At 45.2% G+C, this 19924-nt stretch overlaps 1 protein-coding gene across 2 annotated transcripts in view; it reads right to left on the bottom strand.

Annotated features, from left to right (window-relative positions):
- PI4KA (phosphatidylinositol 4-kinase alpha) overlaps positions 1-19924 on the bottom strand; it is a 201207-nt gene that overhangs the window by 46382 nt on the left and 134901 nt on the right. For both annotated transcript variants that reach the window (XM_073559137.1, XM_073559136.1), the window contains 5 exons: positions 5560-5711; positions 4861-4968; positions 2550-2677; positions 1385-1540; positions 1183-1262 (listed from right to left, as the gene is read on the bottom strand). In XM_073559137.1, the coding sequence (XP_073415238.1) occupies positions 1183-1262; positions 1385-1540; positions 2550-2677; positions 4861-4968; positions 5560-5711 (624 nt within the window). The remainder of the gene's footprint in view (positions 1-1182; positions 1263-1384; positions 1541-2549; positions 2678-4860; positions 4969-5559; positions 5712-19924) is intronic.

Consider the following 19924-nt stretch of genomic DNA (forward strand, 5'->3'; position numbering starts at 1 on the left):
CTGCCTGGTAGACACGAGAGGGTACAGTAGTGACGCATTCCCACACTGTGCTCCCGGTCTCTAGGGGGGAGAGCGGAGTGACCAGTTACACTCCATCGCCCAAATCACAAGTTGAATATGAAAAATAAACATCATTAATAAAAAACAACAAAACCTAAAGGTAGATACGAGGCTGAGAGAAGCCGTGTCCACCTCCTATTGACACTAAGGTAAAAAATGAGTAAACTTCTGCCAGCTGGTGGATATATACTGCTGGGGAGGAGCTATCTCTTTTTTTGCATAGTGTCAACCTCCTAGTGGCAGCAGCATACACCTATGGTTTCCTGTGTCCCCCAATGAAGCAAGAGAGAAACCTAATTTAAACAATAGGCCATTTTTTATGACACATTCCTTTTAAGATGTAAACATTTACAGGGGATTTTTGCAGGCTACACAGACATACATTGTGGAGTAGTTATCAGTACAGAAGATTTGATAAAGGGAATCTGCCAATAGGATCATCCCGCCTAAGCCATCTATATGGGCATGTAGGTCATAGGAAGCTAAATAAAATGTTGCCTTGATATCTGCGATTCCATGTCTTATTCTAGATAAATCCATGTTTTTCTTATATGTAAATGAGTTGTTCCAGGCTATGGGCTGCACACTGATCTGCATGAGAATCTGCCTCCAGACCTTACTTTATATGAAAGTGGACATTACCTGTGTGAGACATGTAACTAACAGAACTTTGTCTCATAAATACATTTGCAGCTGCAGCTCTCACAGCTTGGCTCTATTGTAATAACATTACAACCCTGTCTGCCTGTGAGCTGGAAGCGGAGAGGAACCTGCAGATGTGTCAGGTATAATCACACACAGCTCTGCAGTGTGAGGTCAGGACAGCAGAGCATGGCCATTACCCATCACACTGGCAATGGCCCATTTTGTTACAAAATAATCTCTGGGAGATTCTCATGCAGATTAGTGTCCGGCCCAGTGTCCAGGACAGTTTATTTACATATAAGAAAACCATGGATTTTTTTATGGAATAAGACATCAGATTACAGATATCAAAGTAAAATTTTATTCAGCATCCTATGACCTACATGCACATATAGACGGCTTAGGAGGGTTGATCCTACTGACAAATTCCCTTTAAGAATCTGCTTCTGAAGATCATATGTTAAATAATACACATACCAGGAGAGATAAAAGCAGAGTTCTCCTTTTCATGTAGTACTTGTGTAACTGGGTCCCCCGGTTTGTTTTCTTTGCCAATCCTGAAAACAGAACAATATATAAAACGGAATATCTTATTTACGTTAAAGACAAAATTACCATTTCCATTTGGAGTAACAGTCTCTAAAAATTATCATAAACAAATAAATATCAAATGTGATACCTGATTTTTTAGAGATTGTAGACATGCCACTGGATAAGGGATATGTATTTATCCAGCCCTGAGTAGTCTGTTGCCGAGAGCCCACCGCTACATCTAGATTGCTACGGGTCACATCTCCCATTACAGACAGGCTGTTCACTGAGGGATCCTGATTATCTATAGATGAATACAAACCACAAAAAAGGATGTGGTCAATACGAAGAATGGTTAATAGACATCACAAAAGATTGACATTTTTTCTAATACTGGACAACCCCTATAGATGTGCCTTTTCTGGGCAGCTGCGGGCTGTAATCTTTAGGCTAGGTGGCCCAATATCCATGGCCACTTACCAGCCTGAGTATACCAGCCCCCAGCTGTCAGCATTAGCAAGGCTGGTTGTCAAAAATGGGGGGACCCCGCACACCATTTTTTTTAAATTATTTATTTAAATATTTTAAAAAAAAACCGCATGGGAACCCCTCTATTCTTGATAACTAGCCTTGCTGAAGCTGACAGCTGAGCGTTGCAGCCCCCAGCTGTGAGTTTTGTCTGGCTGGTTGGCAAAAATACAGGCGAACCTACGCTTTTTTTAAAAAAAAATGTATTTACAGCTCAGTAGTGGTTAATGAATACTCCCATCCGCCGCTCCTGTTCTCACTGTAATTAGCGGTAGCAGGTGTCGGATGATGGGATCAGTAGTCCCATCAGCTGACACTAATGACTGGAGGTAAGCTTTATACCTCCAATCACAGCTGAGAGTTCACGCTGTCTTTTGACAGCATGGGAACCACGGCTCTCTGACCGGCGGGGATGATTTAAACGCCAATCAGAAGCTGTGTTTGCCGTGCTGTCATGCACATGACAGTGTGGCAAACACCGGATATTTGGGACCCCATTCACTTGAATGGGGTCCAGGTTCGCGATCGGGTACGGTTTTTGTAACTGTTCGGCTGAACCTGCCGGACCAGAACATCCAGGTGTCCGCCCATCTCTAAAACTCACACATTTTCATGAGTGTAGGCAAACATACAAATGCACCACATGACAACATCTGAGACAAATTAATAGGTACATTTTTAGAGCGGATTTGTGATGGTACCAATCCTGATACTTAATGCATAACTTTGATACAGTTTATCAACAAGTGAACTCCTACTGCACACACAGGAGTGGACAACCTCACCGGGAGGAACCAGCTGATTGGCGGTAAGGTATTTCTTGTCTGAAAACATGGCTGTCCAAAACTTAATCATAATGGTTATATCTTCCCGAAGCTGCTTTTCTGGTTGTGTTGGGAATTTAGGAGGAGAACTGTACAAAGACAAAGATTAGAAAATGGTCAATTATGGTCATGAATGATATATACTATGTTGGATTGCTCAACATACACAATTAAAATTGCCAGTCTAATCAGAACAGATATTTCATCACCTCATATTTGCATGCACAACAAAACAAATAAAAAAAGGATTTTAAAGGGAACATATCACTCGATTCATGCTGCGTAATCCACGGGCAGCATGAATAAGAGTCTGGCTCCACATGTTTCTATAAAGAGCTGCAAAGAAAATGTCCGGAGCAGCCCCCCAGCACCTATCTAGTTGACTGACAAGTCTCTGCCATGCGGGTACATAGGAAAATACTTGACAATCAAATGCAGCAGAGCAGAGATAACAAAGAGGAGACATCGCCACACTAGTCAGGTCTTTCCCTATAGCCCGCGGTTAGCTTTTCAAACTGTTTTCTATGAAATGCCGGTGCGTTTGAAAGAAAACCTAATCATACAGTTGTGGCCAAAAGTATTGACACCCCTGCAATTCTGTCAGATAATACTCAGTTTCTTCCTGAAAATGATTGCAAACACAAATTCTTTGGTATCATTATCTTCATTTAATTTGTCTTAATGAAAAAACACAAAAGAGAATGAAGCAAAAAGCAAAACATTGATCATTTCACACAAAACTCCAAAAATGGGCCAGACAAAAGTATTGGCACCCTCAGCCTAATACTTGGTTGCACAACCTTTAGCCAAAATAACTGCGACCAACCGCTTCCGGTAACCATCAATGAGTTTCTTACAATGCTCCGCTGGAATTTTAGACCATTCTTCTTTGGCAAACTGCTCCAGGTCCCTGGTATTTGAAGTGTGCCTTCTCCAAACTGCCATTTTTAGATCTCTCCACAGGTGTTCTATGGGATTCAGGTCTGGACTCATTGCTGGCCACCTTAGAAGTCTACAGTGCTTTCTCTCAAACCATTTTCTAGTGCTTTTTGAATTGAGTTTTGGGTCATTGTCCTGCTGGAAGACCCATGACCTCTGAGGGAGACCCAGCTTTCTCACACTGGGCCCTACATTATGCTGCAAAATTTGTTGGTGGTCTTCAGACTTCATAATGCCATGCACACGGTCGAGCAGTCCAGTGCCAGAGGCAGCAAAGCAACCCCAAAACATCAGGGAACCTCCGCCATGTTTGACTGTAGGGACCATGTTCTTTTCTTTGAATGCCTCTTTTTTTCTCCTGTAAACTCTATGTTGATGCCTTTGCCCAAAAAGCTCTACTTTTGTCTCATCTGACTAGAGAACATTCTTCCAAAACGTTTTAGGCTTTTTCAGGTAAGTTTTGGCAAACTCCAGCCTGGCTTTTTTATGTCTCGGGGTAAGAAATGGGGTCTTCCTGGGTCTCCTACCATACAGTCCCTTTTCATTCAAACGAAGACGGATAGTACGGGTTGACACTGTTGTACCCTCGGACTGCAGGGCAGCTTGAATGTGTTTGGATGTTAGTCGAGGTTCTTTATCCAACATCCGCACAATCTTGCGTTGAAATCTCTTGTCAATTTTTCTTTTCCGTCCACATCTAGGGAGGTTAGCCACAGTGCCATGGGCTTTAAACTTCTTGATGACACTGCGCACGGTAGACACAGGAACATTCAGGTCTTTGGAGATGGACTTGTAGCCTTGAGATTGCTCATGCTTCCTCACAATTTGGTTTCTCAAGTCCTCAGACAGTTCTTTGGTCTTCTTTCTTTTCTCCATGCTCAATGTGGTACACACAAGGACACAGGACAGAGGTCGAGTCAACTTTAATCCATGTCAACTGGCTGCAAGTGTGATTTAGTTATTGCCAACACCTGTTAGGTGCCACAGGTAAGTTACAGGTGCTGTTAATTACACAAATTAGAGAAGCATCACATGATTTTTCGAACAGTGCCAATCCTTTTGTCCACCCTCTTTTTTATGTTTGGCGTGGAATTATATCCAATTTGGCTTTAGGACAATTCTTTTTGTGTTTTTTCATTTAAGACAAATTAAATGAAGATAATAATACCAAAGAATTTGTGTTTGCAATCATTTTCAGGAAGAAACTGAGGATTATCTGACAGAATTGCAGGGGTGTCAATACTTTTGGCCTCAACTATAGCTGTAATTGGGAAGACCAGCTCCAACAGATGCTGCCCATGAATCGAGTGAAAGGCTCCTTTTAATACTGTACCTGAAGTAATCAAATGCTGTTGAGTAGATCTTTTCTCTAAGAACGTTACGGATGGTGGCATTAGGAACCACATCGGCATGTAGCAAGGACAACCCTAGAATCAGCAGCCTAAAGAGAAGATGACACGCAAATGATTTACACAATCTTTCAGTAATTAGGTGAAAATAACAAAAACTGGACTTCAAATGAGCACCTAGTCATTTAAGGTCATTTTTTAAGAAGATGCAGCGTGTGCAATTCCATAATATAACGGTGTGACACCAAATGTTCCTTATACCAATAGTGTTTAATGTCATAAGCAGGACACCAGCAGAAGGACGAGATCTATAAATGACATTGTTCCAATTATTGTCCATTCATAGGCTTCAATTATGCCATCTGCACATGGGGGGCCAGTGAGAAATGACTAATTTACAAATGGTCCAAATCCAAACATTGTGTTAAAATGAAGCTTAAACATTATTGTCAGATTGGAAGAGATGTGTATTGTGGGGCCATTGTAATCAGGTAACAGAGGGGTTATGAGCACATTACTGGAGCAGAAAGAGGGTTGTTACTTTGTGAAGAAAGGCAGCAGGAAATAAATGCATATCAAAACATTACCCTGCATAATAAATCAATGAGAAGTTAAACTTTATACATTAACAGCTGAATTTACATATATATTTTTTCCTTAAGAGATTTAAAAAAATCACTTACTTAAAACGGGGTCCAATAGCGGCTACGTGCCTATTTAGATTCCCTTTTGCCCCTCCAATATTCAAAGAAAGGGATCGCTGCAGGAGACTGGAGAATATTTCCACCTGATCAGAGCTGCAATACTTGGCAATTTCAAACCGCTGCATCAGAAACTAGAAAACAAACAAAGCAAAACAGGGTCAGCAAAAATGGTAGTGTAAAAAACGCGTTTCAACCAACCTGTATTGTTTAACCCCTTCACCCCTCAAGCCTGTTTTCACCTTTATGACCTGGCCATATTTTACAACTCTGAGCAATGTCGCTTTATGAGAAAAATAATTCTGGAACGCTTTAACATATACTACTAATTCTGAGATTGATTTTTCGTGACATATTGTACTTCAGGATAGTGGTAAAATTTGTTTGGTATAACTTTCGTTTAGTTGTGAAAAAATAATGAAAATTTGGCAAAAATGTTGAAAATTTAGCAATTTTGTAATTTTTATGCCCTGATATTAGAGTTATGTCACACGAAATTTACCACAAATGTCTACTTTAAATCAACATAATTTTTGAAACTTTCTTTTCTTGAAAGGAAGTTAGAAGGGTTACCAGTTGACCAGCGATTTCTCATTGTTCCAACAAAGTTTACAAAACCTTTTTTTTAAGGTACCACATCACATTTTAAGTCACTTTGAGGGACCTATATGACATTAAATACCCAAAACTGACACCATTATAAAAACATTTGCAAAAAGTAGATTTTGGGTTCTTACTGTAAAATCTCTTTCTGGGAGCCTTCATTGTGGGACACAGGAAACCATGGGGTGTATGCTGCTGCCTCTAGTAGGCTGACACTATGCAAATAAAAAAGTTAGCTCCTCCTCCGCAGTGTACACCCCACCGACCGGGGCCAAGCTGGTCAGCTGGTGTCAAAGCAGTAGGAGAAGCAACATGAACGGAATCAGTAGAAAAAAAAAAAGGGTGGGTGCTGTATCCCCCAATGAAGGCTCCAAGAAAGAGATTTTATGGTAAGAACCCAAAATCTACTTTTCTCTATCGCTTCATTGGGGGACACAGGAAATCATGGGACATCCCAAAGCAGTATCCAAGGGTGGGAAGACTACAAGAACTAGTCAAAAATACGAGCAGAGGTGAGAATCGCAGGATGGGGACTGTCTCTGTAATATGTAGAAGACTTTACTACCCAGGTGAAAAATGCTAGGAAGTCAGAAGGAACACAGGAAAAAATTACCACCAGAGGCGGGCTAACGCAAAGACACCCAGGAAGCCGCTAGGAATCAAGGAAGCACGCACTTCCCACAGGAACAAGCAAATCTACGAAAACAGAAACTGGTTTCTCTGAAAGGGGAACAGAGAGAAGGGGGCGTTACCTGAAAAGGCTGACTCGATGAGGCTGCCAGGGGCGGGGCTAACTGCCGAAGCAAAGAGGAGGGAAGGTGACACCAAAGGTCGGGAGAAGAAACCCGCCCGAAGCTGCCAGGAGGAGGTAGAGTTAACCCCCGGAGACAGAGGAGGAGGTAGGCCAGTGGCAGCGAGAAAAAGCCCCCCAAAGTTGCTGAGGTGAAAGAGGCGGAGTAACCTTCCGGTGAAAAAAAAGAGGGCGTAACTGTGACGGGTGGGAGAAAAGCCTGCCGAGATGAAGGGAAGGAGGGGTGGAGCAAAAATGCCAGGACTAGGCCGCGCTGAAGCCGGGGCCTAAATTTAGAAACAGCAGCCGCCAAGCAAGGGATGATAGCGTGGAGGCCCAGAAATTACCAGTAAGGTAACCCTGTGTCCCCAAAGAGGCAGAAATAAATAAGAGAGGATCTTTTAGGATAGTGAGACCTTCTGCTTACTACCACTCTTCGTACTTACCTTTGTGTTAATTTCTTTCTTTATCTTCTTTAAACTTCTCTTCTTCTTTTTCATTATCTTCCTCTTTACTAGATTCTTCTCCTCTATCACCTCTGGAAAACCTGTGGAGAAAGGAGATGTACCTTTCCAGAAGATGCGACCGTGCCTCCTAAAACCATCAGGCTATGGTGGGCAAGTGAGTAAGAGATGGGGGCCAGAATCATATCAGGATCACCTAAACACGCTTCAAGTGTTAGGGGTTGGGGTCTTGCTGAAATAGACATATGAGGATATGGGGTGGCAGTACACGCCATACTCAGTCTCAACGTGGGAGTACAGTTGTGATTGTTCACACTGTATCCCTCCAGAGATAAAGGAGAAGCTCTATCTGAAAAAGAAGAGATGTTACTGGAAATCGCAGAAAACCAAGGTAGAAATGGGTCTAGTGAAAGGCTCGTGTCCACCTCCTACTGACACTAAGCTGAAACTGACCAGCTTGGCCTCGGTCGGTGGGGTGTACACTGCGGAGGAGGAGCTAACTTTTTTATTTGCACAGTTTCAGCCTCCTAGTGGCAGCAGCATACACCCCAAGGTTTCCTGTGTCCCCCAATGAAGCGATAGAGAAAACTAGCTTTTGCATCGCCATATTTTAAGAACTATAATATTTCAATGTTTCTGCCTACAGAGTCATGTGAGGGGATTGCTTTTTGCGGAACAGGTAGAAGTTTTTATTGGTACCATTTTTCGGCACAGGACATTTTTTGATCATTTGCTATTTGGATTTTTGGGAGGCAGAATGAACAAAAACCAGCAATTCAGGAACTTTTTTAGTTTTTTTTAATGCCTTTCTGTGTGTGGTAAAGTTGATAAGGCAGCTTTATTCTTTGGGTCAGTACAATTACAGCGATACCACATTTATATAATTTTCCTATGTTTTGGCATTTTAACAGCAATAAAAAATATTTTTTCATCCATGTATTCTGAGAGATGTGGTGTAGTGACCACTGTGTCCGCTAGGGGGCGCTGTGTGGGTGTCCCAGGACGGACGGATAGCCATGTCCAGAGTGGGGCGTGTGTCTAGAACGCCATAGTAAAGTATATGTGTGTGAATGCTTGTAGGACCTGTGATGAGGTCATAGCCATGTGATCCGTTAGCGTGGCTACGGACCATATAAGGTGGCCAGGGTAGGTCACATGTGTGAATGCTTGGACCCGGTTGGTCCGTATGGAAGGTCTCGTCTGGCTGACGTGAGGCCGATTGAGGAAGAGGTGTCTGGCTTTCTGAGTGCACGTGGAGACATGTGTCTGATAGTTCTCTGGAGGGAACGAATGTCTGCACTAAGAAGCAGCCATGAGGTAACTCTCACAGGGGATATAACTGTGAGGCTTGAGAGCCTGCGTACCGGACATAGCAAAGCCTGTGTGACCACAGGATTAACAGAGGGGAGCTCTGTCATGGACGCTATGCTGATTTGATATGAACTTTCTGTTGCTGTTTGATGGTTTATGTTATGTTGAGTAACCTGTGCCAGACCTGATTTATCGGCTGCCTAGCGAGTATCCCCTACCTGAATGACAAGCGCTACCTTACAATTGGTGGAGAATGCAAAGGGTAGTGTTGTAGCCTTGTTGCTAGGGGCAACGGACGAGGTCTGCAAAATTCGGTTGCTAAGAGCGACAGTGTCCAAAAGCACATGTTGCAGTGCTGGCAACACTGAGCCAGGAGGGCGGACGGTCTTGAAAGTCATGTGATATGCTGACCGGGGTCAGTGAAAGAGATTTATAGGACACCTCTGTGGTAGAAAGGTCCGAGAACCTGCGTGGCTAGCAGGTGACGGTCGTGAAAGCCGTGTGGTATATTGACCGGGGTCAGAGAAAGACTGTGGATTGCTACAGGGTGCCTCTGTGGATAAGAGGTACCCGAGAACCTGTGTGGCCGACACAGGTAACGGAAAGGTGTCCGTGTTGTACTGACCGGGGTCAGTGAGAAAGACTGTGTATCTGGAGGGTTCAGTGTGCAAGTTCCTGGTGGATCAGTGTTGGGAGGTTCTGGGAGAAGAATCGGATCCCTGGAGCACCTGCTGAGCCCCTGGACCTGGTGAGGCCGGTGTGTTGGGAAACCCTGGGAGAAGGATCGGCTCCCTGAATAGCACCCGGTGTGTCCTGTGTGTAGGACAGTCTCAGGAGGAGACGGACGTCCTGAATAGCACAGACAGGACACGTGAGTTTTGTGCTATGTGTGTGGTTTTTTTTTCTTTTCCCTCTCAAGTCAGCTTGCGGTGGCTCAGTGGGGTCAAGAAGGTGACAAGCGGCTTGCTGTAACTCGGCGGGGTTACGAAGGTGACAAGCGGCTTGCTGTAACTCGGCGGTGTTACGAAGGTGACAAGCGGCTTGCTGTAACTCGGGGTTACGAAGGTGACACCAGCAGCTGTGTGTGGGAGAACGGTGACAGCAGGAGCTGTGGTGGTGCCAGCAAGAACTTGTGTGGTATCGTACTTAAAGGGCCAGTACCGGCCCAAGAGACAAACTGTTTTGGTGTGAACTGTGGTCTAAGGAGACCTGTAGAAAGGACATGGGGAAATCCCAAAAGGGGGCGGTGACCCAAATCTGGGTGGTAACCCAAAAAGGGTGGAGTCCCAGAGGGGGCGGTGACCCAAATCGGGGTGGTAGCCCAAAAAAGGGTGGAGTCCCAGAGAGGGGCGGCAGTGGTCCAGAAAAGGGCTGAGTTTTCAGAAGGGGCAGCACTGGTTACCTCAGGGAACATGTCTGGGGAACAGTCGTGTGTGTGTATGACTTTTCCTGAGTGTGGGACATGCTTTCCGGATGACAACGTGCCACAGGTGTGTACTGTGATGCTACACCGTGTAGGAGCCTCTGGACGGCTGGATTCATAGAGTCAGGTGACTCTGACAGGGACTCCTCTCGATGTCTGTCTGACCGAGAAAAAGATCAAGGTTCGCTGCCACCATGGGGTAACTGTGGACTATACGGTGGACAGAGTGGTAATTGAGGGGTCGAAAAGGACTGAGTGCCAAGGTGGCAGTATCCTATCAAATTTAGTGTATCTCTTTGAGAGGGGCCGGGACTTTATCTTGTTTGAAGAGGCAGGGGATGGAGACCATCCTACTGTTGAGCTAGCCGACGTTGAGACGGTGACAACTCCTAAAGTGGACAGGTCAGATGTAGAAGGGACCGGAAGAGGGGGTGTGTCTGCCCAACTTACGGACCTGACGTCTCATGACATGACTGATGGTGAGCTGGTAGATGAGATGTCTGGAGCAGACACATGGTCAGACGATGACTGGAGGGTTCACTCGACTGATGGGGCCGACCCAGTGGTACCCATTGAAAACATAATTAAAGAAGTAGTGGTGCGACACGTGATGGCCAAAAGGGAACAGGATCATGAGATACAGCTGATAAAAGAGACAGTGGAAGAACACGTCAAACGAGAAAGAGTCCTGAGACAAATGACCGAGCACAGGGTCGAGGAGCTCGAGAAAGAAGTCTTGGAGCTCAAAGAAACTGTAAGAGGTCTTCTGCTGGAGAAGAGGTTGGACGACGACTTACAGCGGCCGAGCGCGAGTGATAACAAGACGGAACTGCCAGTACCCATCTTGGCAAAGGGTCTTGAAGAGGATAAATCTCAAAGTTTGTGAGCTAAGAACTGACCAAGATAGTCACCCGGTCGAGACAACTGTAGTGAGGGAAGTGTCCGTGGTAAACCCAGAGCCTTCTGTCCAGGAAAAGAGCGAGACCACAACCTTCAAGTCTGTGATTGACGTGCCCGAAGACACGCAAGAAGCCTGTGCTGAGGAAGGTGTGCATGAGGCTTTTCAGGAGGCGGTCAAGGCATGAAAGGTGCACTGGGCACCTGAGACTCGGCAGTTGGTAATGATATAAGCCAGGGAAGACACAGCAAACCGGGTAGCTGTCCTGAAAAATATGCATCTGCAATGTCTCCACGTTAAGCAGTTGTATAGGCAGAATAATATGAAAGCTGCTCGACGCCTAGAGCTAGCAAAGGAAGCAACGAAACGGCTGGGCTTGGGAGAAGATATAATTCCCGTACCCAAAGGTCTGATTGGGAGAATCATTGGAAGACTCGGGAAGGTAATGCAAGACCTTGTACATATCTCCGGTGTGGCAAGGGTGAGGATCCCTCCGGATGATTAAGTCCAGGTATCAGCTGAAGAGGGCGTGATTCCCGTCACAGTGGTTGGCTCCATGGAAAGCCTGAGGAACATTCGGATGGTCTTGGAGTATCGGGTGAGGTACCTGCAAGAGATTGAGCAGTTGAGGCTGGACCGACTGCAGATCAACAAAGAGGTGCGGAACATCAGGTGGCAGCTGCCTTCAACCCAAGATGTAAGGGACCCTCCAAGAAGTGACATGGCAGGTGGCTGAAAACTAACAGCAAGGCAAGGACATCAAAAGGCTGCAAGTGGCAGTTCGACGGGCCGTATGAGGCTGAGAGACCTTAGTTCCTGTGAGACACTGAATGGGTCAGACTCAGGCCAGACAGTAGGCTTGACTAAGACTTATGACCGCACCAACCAGGAAAGCCGGTCGGGAAACGGGACAGGGAGAGGATGGAGACTAAACAGTGTATGATGACGCAGACGGACTGTGACTGGAAGGCCAAAGACCAAGGCCAATATTCTGACTGCTGGGGGTGGGGGAGGTCTAACGTAGATAAGAGGCTGTATGACAGACAAAACAGACGGAGACGGTTCTCTCGACCTGTGGGGCAAGGTGACATGGGTGCCCAGTCTCGAGATCCTTGGGTGATGTCGTGTGTTCAACCCCACAAGCTTGAACAGAGGGGGAGGTATGTGGTGTAGTGACCACTGTGTCCGCTAGGAGGCGCTGTGTGGGTGTTCCAGGACGGACGGATAGCCATGTCCAGAGTGGTAACGGGAGCAGGGTCCTAAATGACAGCTATGTATCCCAAGGTGGGTGGCCTTGGGATGAAGGCTTGATTATGTGCTGATCAGCAGAGCTGATCTGTTGTTCCAATGTGTTACGGAGAAGCCTTCAGGTGATTGCTGAGACGGGTGGGATCAATCACCTACAAACCCACCTAGGGGAGTGTGTCTAGGACGCCATAGTAAATTATGTGTGTGAATGCTTGTAGGACCTGTGATGAGGTCATAGGCATGTGATCCGGTGGGCGTGGCTACGGACCATATAAGGTGGCCAGGGTAGGTCACATGTGTGAATGCTTGGACCCGGTTGGTCCGTATGGAAGGTCTCGTCTGGCTGACGTGAGGCCGATTGAGGAAAATGTGTCTGGCTTTCTGAGTGCACATGGAGACGTGTGTCTGATAGTTCCCTGGAGGGAACGAACGTATGCACTAAGAAGCAGCCATGAGGTAACCCTGACAGGGGATATAACTGTGAGGCTTGAGAGCCTGCGTACCGGACATAGCAAAGCCTGTGTGACCACAGGATTAACAGAGGGGAGCTCTGTCATGGACACTATATGCTGATTTGATATGAACTTTCTGTTGCTGTTTGATGGTTTAAGCTGCATAATAAACCGAATGGACTGAGTTTATGTTGAGAAACCGGTACCAGACCTGATTTATCGGCTGCCTTGCGAGTTTCTCCTACCTGAATGACAAGCGCTACCTTACAAAAATATAACTTTTATTTTTCCACTGATAAGCCGCCATACAGCTCTGTTTTTTGCAGACAAAATTACCAACTTTATATACATTCGTCTGTTTGATCATGTTTTACTCCCACTTTTTTTTTGTATAACATGTGGTATAATGGAAAACCAAAATTTTTTGCTTCCTTTTTTTCTTTTAATCATGTTCTCTAAAGGTGTTAACCATTGGTACAGTTTTTTAGGTCGGGTTGTTCTGGATGCAGCGATACTAAATAGGTGTACCTTTTTTTTTTTTCATAAAAATATTTATTTATAGGTACATTATATATATTTTTTTAGTTATTTTGTGATATTTAAACAATTTTTTTTTCTTTTTCTTTTAGATTTTACCTTAATTCCACTATGGAACTATGCCTTTCACAGCCCTGATCGCAGTTATAAAAGCATAGCAATGCAGGAGCATGCTTTATAACTGTCAGTGCTGCACTGACACAAATTAGTTAGATCATGTACTGCGCATGACATCGTTGGGGCGTCGATCAGAAGGAGCACCCTCCATCTCCCTTCTAAATGCTGCGATCGATAGCAGCAATTAGAGGTTTAAACTGTCAGGAGCGGTGTAGGCAACGCTCCTGGCAGTGAGTGCTGTTCTGCAAGCTGAACACCTGGTGGTGATCGTGAGCAGCTCCTGCCCGGGCCAAATCGCCTGGACGTTTCCATACGTCCAAGATCAGGAATTCTTTCCCATCCTCCTGGATGGATATATGGATACATCTGATGTCGTGAAAAGGTTAAAAAATAGCTGTCCTTTTAATTTTTAAATTCACAATTCAATAGTACTCATCAAAATAAGCAATTTTGTAACATATCTCATCAGAGAAATCTGCTTCCTTCTACTCCAGGACTGATCATTTTTTTGGAAAAATCTGTATCCAGTGAAGACAGATTGTTACATTACTGAGATAGAAGATGGCAGTTACTGCTGATAGGATTCTATGTAGACTAGGGGTACACAACCTTTTTTGGGGTCCCAGGGCCATACATTCAAATCAAACCAACTTCAAGGACCGCAATATTACCAAAGTATTACCTTCGGAAATATCAATTTTATTATTTCTAAACACTGTTTTTCGGTGATTCCTTTGTATCCCCGTTGATACTGCACCCAAACACACAAATGATACACCATTTGAAAGGTAAACTTGCCCCCTTAAGCAAGAAAATAGCCAAACAAACCACACATCCACGATTTGATCACAAAATACAGTTTAAACATTAATTTTCATAAACCTGCAGTAAGGAAATATGACCTACAGGTGGCACCACAGTACCCCAAAGAACACATTTGTAAACTGCACTGCCTTTTCGCTGATTACTTCGCCTCACACACACACACGATACACCATTTGAAAGGTAAACTTGCCCCCTTCAGCAAGAAAATAGCCAAACAAACCACACATTCACGATTTTATCACTAAATATAGTTTAAACATTCATTTTCATAAACCTGCAGAAAGACACAATGACCTACAGGTGGCACCTCAAACGGAAAACATTTTTTGGCCTCTACTTATCAAAACAATTTATTGTATTACCAATCTACATATATACAGGGGTTGGACAAAATAATGGAAACACCTGGAAACATCAACAAAAGTTAGTTTAATATGGTGTACATACAGCGATTACAGCCTCAATTCTCCGAGGTATGGATTCATACAAGGTGTGAATTGTTTCCAAAGGAATTTTAGCCCATTCTTCAGTTAAAACACCCTCCAGTTCTTTGAGCGACGATGGCGGCGGAAATCGACGTCTAACTTGAATCTCTAAAATTGGACATAAATCCTCAATAATGTTGAGGTCTGGGGATTGTGGGGGCCAGATGAGATGCTCAACTTCATTACAATGTTCCTTGTGCCATGCTTTAACGATTCTAGCTGTATGAATTGGTGCATTATCATCCTGAAAGATGGCGTTCCCCTCCGGGAACAGTGCTTGAACCATAGGATGCACTTGGTAGCCCAAAATGCCTAAATAATCGCGGCTGTTAATTCTTCCATGAAGGGATATCATTGGCCCGGCGGATCTCCACGAAATAGCACCCCAGATCATCACAGAACCTCCGCCATGTTTTACGGTTGGGAGAAGGCAGTCTGGATGGAATGCTTCTTTCGGCTTTCTCCAAACGTACACTCGGCCGGAGGTCGGAAATAGGGTAAACGATGATTCGTCTGAGAATATCACATGCTTCCACTGCTCGAGGGACCTATTTTCTGGAGGTTTTTACACCACTCTAAATGCTTGGAAACATTTGTCATTGAGAGCAGCGGTTTTCGAATTGCAGCTCTTCCGTGGAATCCAGATGTGTGCAGCTCCCGACGAACATTTTTCGTGGAAACTGGGTTCTGTAGGTGTTCATTGAGCTCAGCAGTGATTTTCGGAGCCGTGGTCTTGTGATCCTCTCTCACAATTTGCTTTAGAGTCCGACGGTCTCTCTCAGTCAACTCCGACTTTCGGCCGGACCTGTGCTTTGCTGTGGACATTTTTCCTTCTCTTTCAAACGCAGTCATTACTTTGGAGACAGTACCTCTTGACACGTCAAGCATTCGGGCACTTTGTTACACTAGCGCCTGCCATACGAGCACCAACAATTTGGCCTCTTTGAAAATCCGAGAGGTCTGCCATTGGTATCAGGTTTTCATCAATGTTCTTACAATTCTGCAAAACAAACAGTTAATTTACATACACATATCACATAACACAAATAATCAACTACAAAACATTACCATATGTCACGGTTTGCATGTTTATAACATGTTCGAAGATTATGATGCCAAAACATTAGGTGTTTCCATTATTTTGTCCAACCCCTGTAAATACCTGTCTGTGCTCATCAGCTCAAGAAATACATTTAAATTTGACCAGCTTGCTTTTTCCGAAATTGCCTGCGCCCCCGACGACCAATGTGCTAAAATTTTGCACGGGCCAAACTAGTTTACATCATATTGTAAGTAGCTGCCATAAATATCTAATAAATGTTGGTTCCATTATTAGGTCTTACACCCATCAGCAAGATAGGGGTAATCTTCTCAGGAGTTTGCAGTCCAGAAAAAAGGAGACTATGCATTCAGACCTCTACAGTGTAGTATATGGCAGACTGTAAGGATTCCAGATGTTCCATGGAGCCTGTTTTGCCCGGTCCAAGATGGGGTCTGGTACTTCGTCCTGCCCTTGAAATTCCTGTCTGCCCTGTTATTTAAGTCTGGGTTGGGAAACACTCCTTGCCTGAGTATTTTGTGTGCAGCTGGCTCCTGAGGTTCCTCCTGGCTTGCTTCTGTAGCTCCTACTGCTGCTCGTTACTCGGTGCTCTGCCCCATCACTTCCGCCTTAAGTCATCTGTGCAGCTTCCTGATCCTGGCTGTGGTTACATTTGTTCGGACGTCTAAGTGAGGAGTTATACTTTTCTGGAACTGCTGTGTCAATAAGAACCTTTGATTTTATTATCAGTGTACTAATTCTTGAACTGTGTCTGTGCGGGCTGTGGTGCTGGACTTTGCAGGACTTTTTCAGCCCTAAAGTAGTACACAGGAAATCCTCCTCATTGAACCTCATTGCTGAACATCATCTGCATATTTCTGGACTGCCATGAAAGTTGCTGGACATTTTCATTACGTATAAATGCTGGTAGCACTCAGCTTCATTTAACGCTGTTGCTGGATATTTTCGTTTTGTGCCGTTTTACACTTCGCTGTAAATTGAGGATAATCTCTGCTAGTTTATGTTTTACACCTTGCTTGTTAATACAGTTTATTTTGTCACAACTTCGGTCTCAGATTCGTTCTTATCCTATGCAATCAGATTCCATAGTATCTTCATAATTGTTACAGACACTGAAATAGTGGAGTCTTTCCCTTCTCCTATGAACCATAATGACTAAAGCAGCACAACTGCATGGTCACTGCATCACATCACCTACTCCTTTTTGGGCTACAATAGCTAGGAACTGACCACACAGCACACCATTCCTCTCTAAGGTACTACCCACCTGATCTTCTCCATGTCCTGAAAAATACATAAAGCCACACTCTATGTTTGTGAGCTTTTGCTGGATTGGTTCTAGTAGTTGAGATAATTCATCCTTGAAAATAATGCATTTTCCCAATGCGACTTGTGTGTGATAAAACACCAAAAGCTATTGCATAGGTTAACTATTTAAAAGTATCTTAGGTAATAAAATATGATTATATGTAATTATGTTGCATTTTTTGAAGCAGGAATTCTACTGTAATTAATAAACTATTATAAACATCTCAAAGTAGAGCCAATATGGCAAAACAAAAGTCATATTCTTAACCAGCACAATAAACCTAATATAAAACCGTTCAGACATTGTTGGCACCAAAATCACTGGACACCAATGTTATCATTTAACACACAAATCGCCACTACAAAGGTGTTAACCCCTTAACAACCGCCGATACTCATTTTAAACGGTGGCAGTTAAGGGGCCTTATTCCTCAGCTGAGAAATAAGTGTATAGTGCCCCCAGCGTTGGAAAATCTCAGGCGTCTCGGCTACAGGGGGTAGTTGAGACCCCGGAGAACATGATTCGGAAAGGTTTTTACCGTCCCCAGTCTTCTGTTCACCGTTATTCCTCAATTGACGACGATCACAAAAGTCCACTTTTCCATTAATTTCTCTCTCCTCTGATATGATCTAGCACATCAGAGAAGAGAGAAATGGGGTCCCCCGAGACTCCACAGTACTTCCTGCTGTCCCCCCCACCCTCTGCTTCTTCCTGGAATAAAATGGCGGGAGCATGCGCAGTGCGCCCGCCGAGATGTGCCGGCCCTTACCTGGAAACAAAAGGACATTTTTCCTATTGGTTCATAACACAGTAAAAAGACCTGATAAACATGGGAGGGTGCTGGCACCCCCAACGAAGGCTCCGAGAAACAAACTTTACGGTAAGTAACCAAAAATCCTGTTTTCTGTATCGCCTCATTGGGGGACAAAGGAAACCATGGGACATCCCAAAACAGTCCCTGGGGAGGAAACAGCAAAAACTCCATTCAGGTAGGAGAACTTACCAGGTTGCTGCTTTGCAAAGTTGCAGGGCGGATGCCCTATGCTGTATTGCCTAGGAGGCGCCCACTGCCCGGGTAGAGTGAGCCTTAATCCCAGGGGGAGGCACTCTGTTCTTGACCCGGTAAGCCTCCAGAATTGCAGTTATGATCCAGCGAGCAATCATAGCCTTGGAGGCCGCACCCTCTGGAATGACAAAGAGAGAGTCCGTCTCCCTAAAAGGGGCGGTCCTAGCCAGATAGACCCGCACAACCCTAACCAGGTCTAACCTGTTCAGTGAACGCTCCAGAGGATGAGATGGAGCAGGACAAAAGGAAGGGAGGGCAATATCCTCATTTAGGTGAAAGGCGGACACCAACTTGGGAAGGAAGGTAGAGGCCGCAAAACCACCTTGTCCTGGTGAAGAACCAAGAAAGGAGGGTGACAGGAAAGAGATACATTCCGAGACGTGCCTAATGGAGGTAATGGCCACAAGAAACACCACCTTCCAAGACAGAAAGGACAGAGACTTCTCGGAGAGGTTCAAAGGGAGAACTCCTAAGGGCCTCCAGGACTAGACTGAGGTCCCAGGGGACCACGGGTGACCGGTATGGGGGCACAGTATGCGCTACCCTTGGAGAAAAGTTTTGACCTGAAAACGGGAAGATACATTTTTTTGAAAAAGAATAGAAAGTGCTGATATCTGGCCCTTCAGTGAACTAAGAACAAGACCCGCATGGAGAAACGCCAGAATGGAAGGGAGAACAAAGGACATAGGGAGAATGTGATTAGACTCACCATCTGAAATAGGCTCTCCAAGTCCGATAATAAACCCTGGAAGACGACGGCTTCCTAGCCTGGATCATGATGTGAATCACCCGATCTGAAAACCCGGACGCTCCCAGAAACTCGATTTCAACAGCCACGCTGTTAAATTGAGCGACCGAGAAATCTGGTGGCAGATTGGTCCTTGGGACAGAAGATCTGGTCTGTCTGGAAGCTTCCAGGGGGCGTCTGCGAGAAGATTGACGATCTCTGCGAACCAGGACCTCCTGGGCCAATCCAGTGCAATCAGAATGACCGGCACCCCTTCTGCCTTGATCTTCTACAACAACCTGGGAAGAAGGGGGAGGGGAGGAAAAAGATAGGGAAGCGCAAACTATGACCAGGGTATGGCCAGAGCGTCAGTGCCCACCATGAGAGGACTGCGGGGCCTGGAAACGAACCGTGGAACCTTCCTGTTCAGCCGGGACTCCATAAGGTCCACATCTGGAGTTCCCCATCGAAGGCAAATCTGATGGAAGACTTCCTGATGCAGAGACCACTATCCTGCCGCGGCCTAATTGTCCACGCTGGGGCTATGCACTGCAGATATTGCCGGGACCGTCGCTTCTGCCCAGAGGAGAATCTTGGACACATCGGCCATCTCCAAGGGGCTCCAAGACCCTCCCTGGTGATTGACGTATGCCATGGCATTGTCCATCTGAACTCGGACTGGCAGACCCCCGAGAGGCCTTTCCCTGTGACGGAGGGACAAAAGATTGGCCCTTATCTCGAGGATGTTGATCGGCAGAGGGGATTCCTCTGCCGACCAACGTCCCTGGACAGAAGGCTGATGTACGTCGTCACCACTTGCCAGTGAACAGGAAGAAAGGACTGACCCTGGAAGATGAGAGGGGATGACAGCCACCAACTGAGAGATCGTTTGACTCGGGAAGAGAGCAATCCAGAGAGAGAACAGACTTGTTCTACTGAGATAGGATGGCCTGTTGAAGTGGTCTTGAATGGAATTGCGCAAAAAGAATGGCCTCCGACGCTGCCACCATCCTTCCCAGGACTGCCATGGCT

This window comes from Dendrobates tinctorius, unplaced genomic scaffold, assembly GCF_039654945.1.
Source record: "Dendrobates tinctorius isolate UK_male_01 unplaced genomic scaffold, ASM3965494v1 ptg000265l, whole genome shotgun sequence".
Taxonomy (NCBI): Eukaryota; Metazoa; Chordata; class Amphibia; order Anura; family Dendrobatidae; genus Dendrobates; species Dendrobates tinctorius.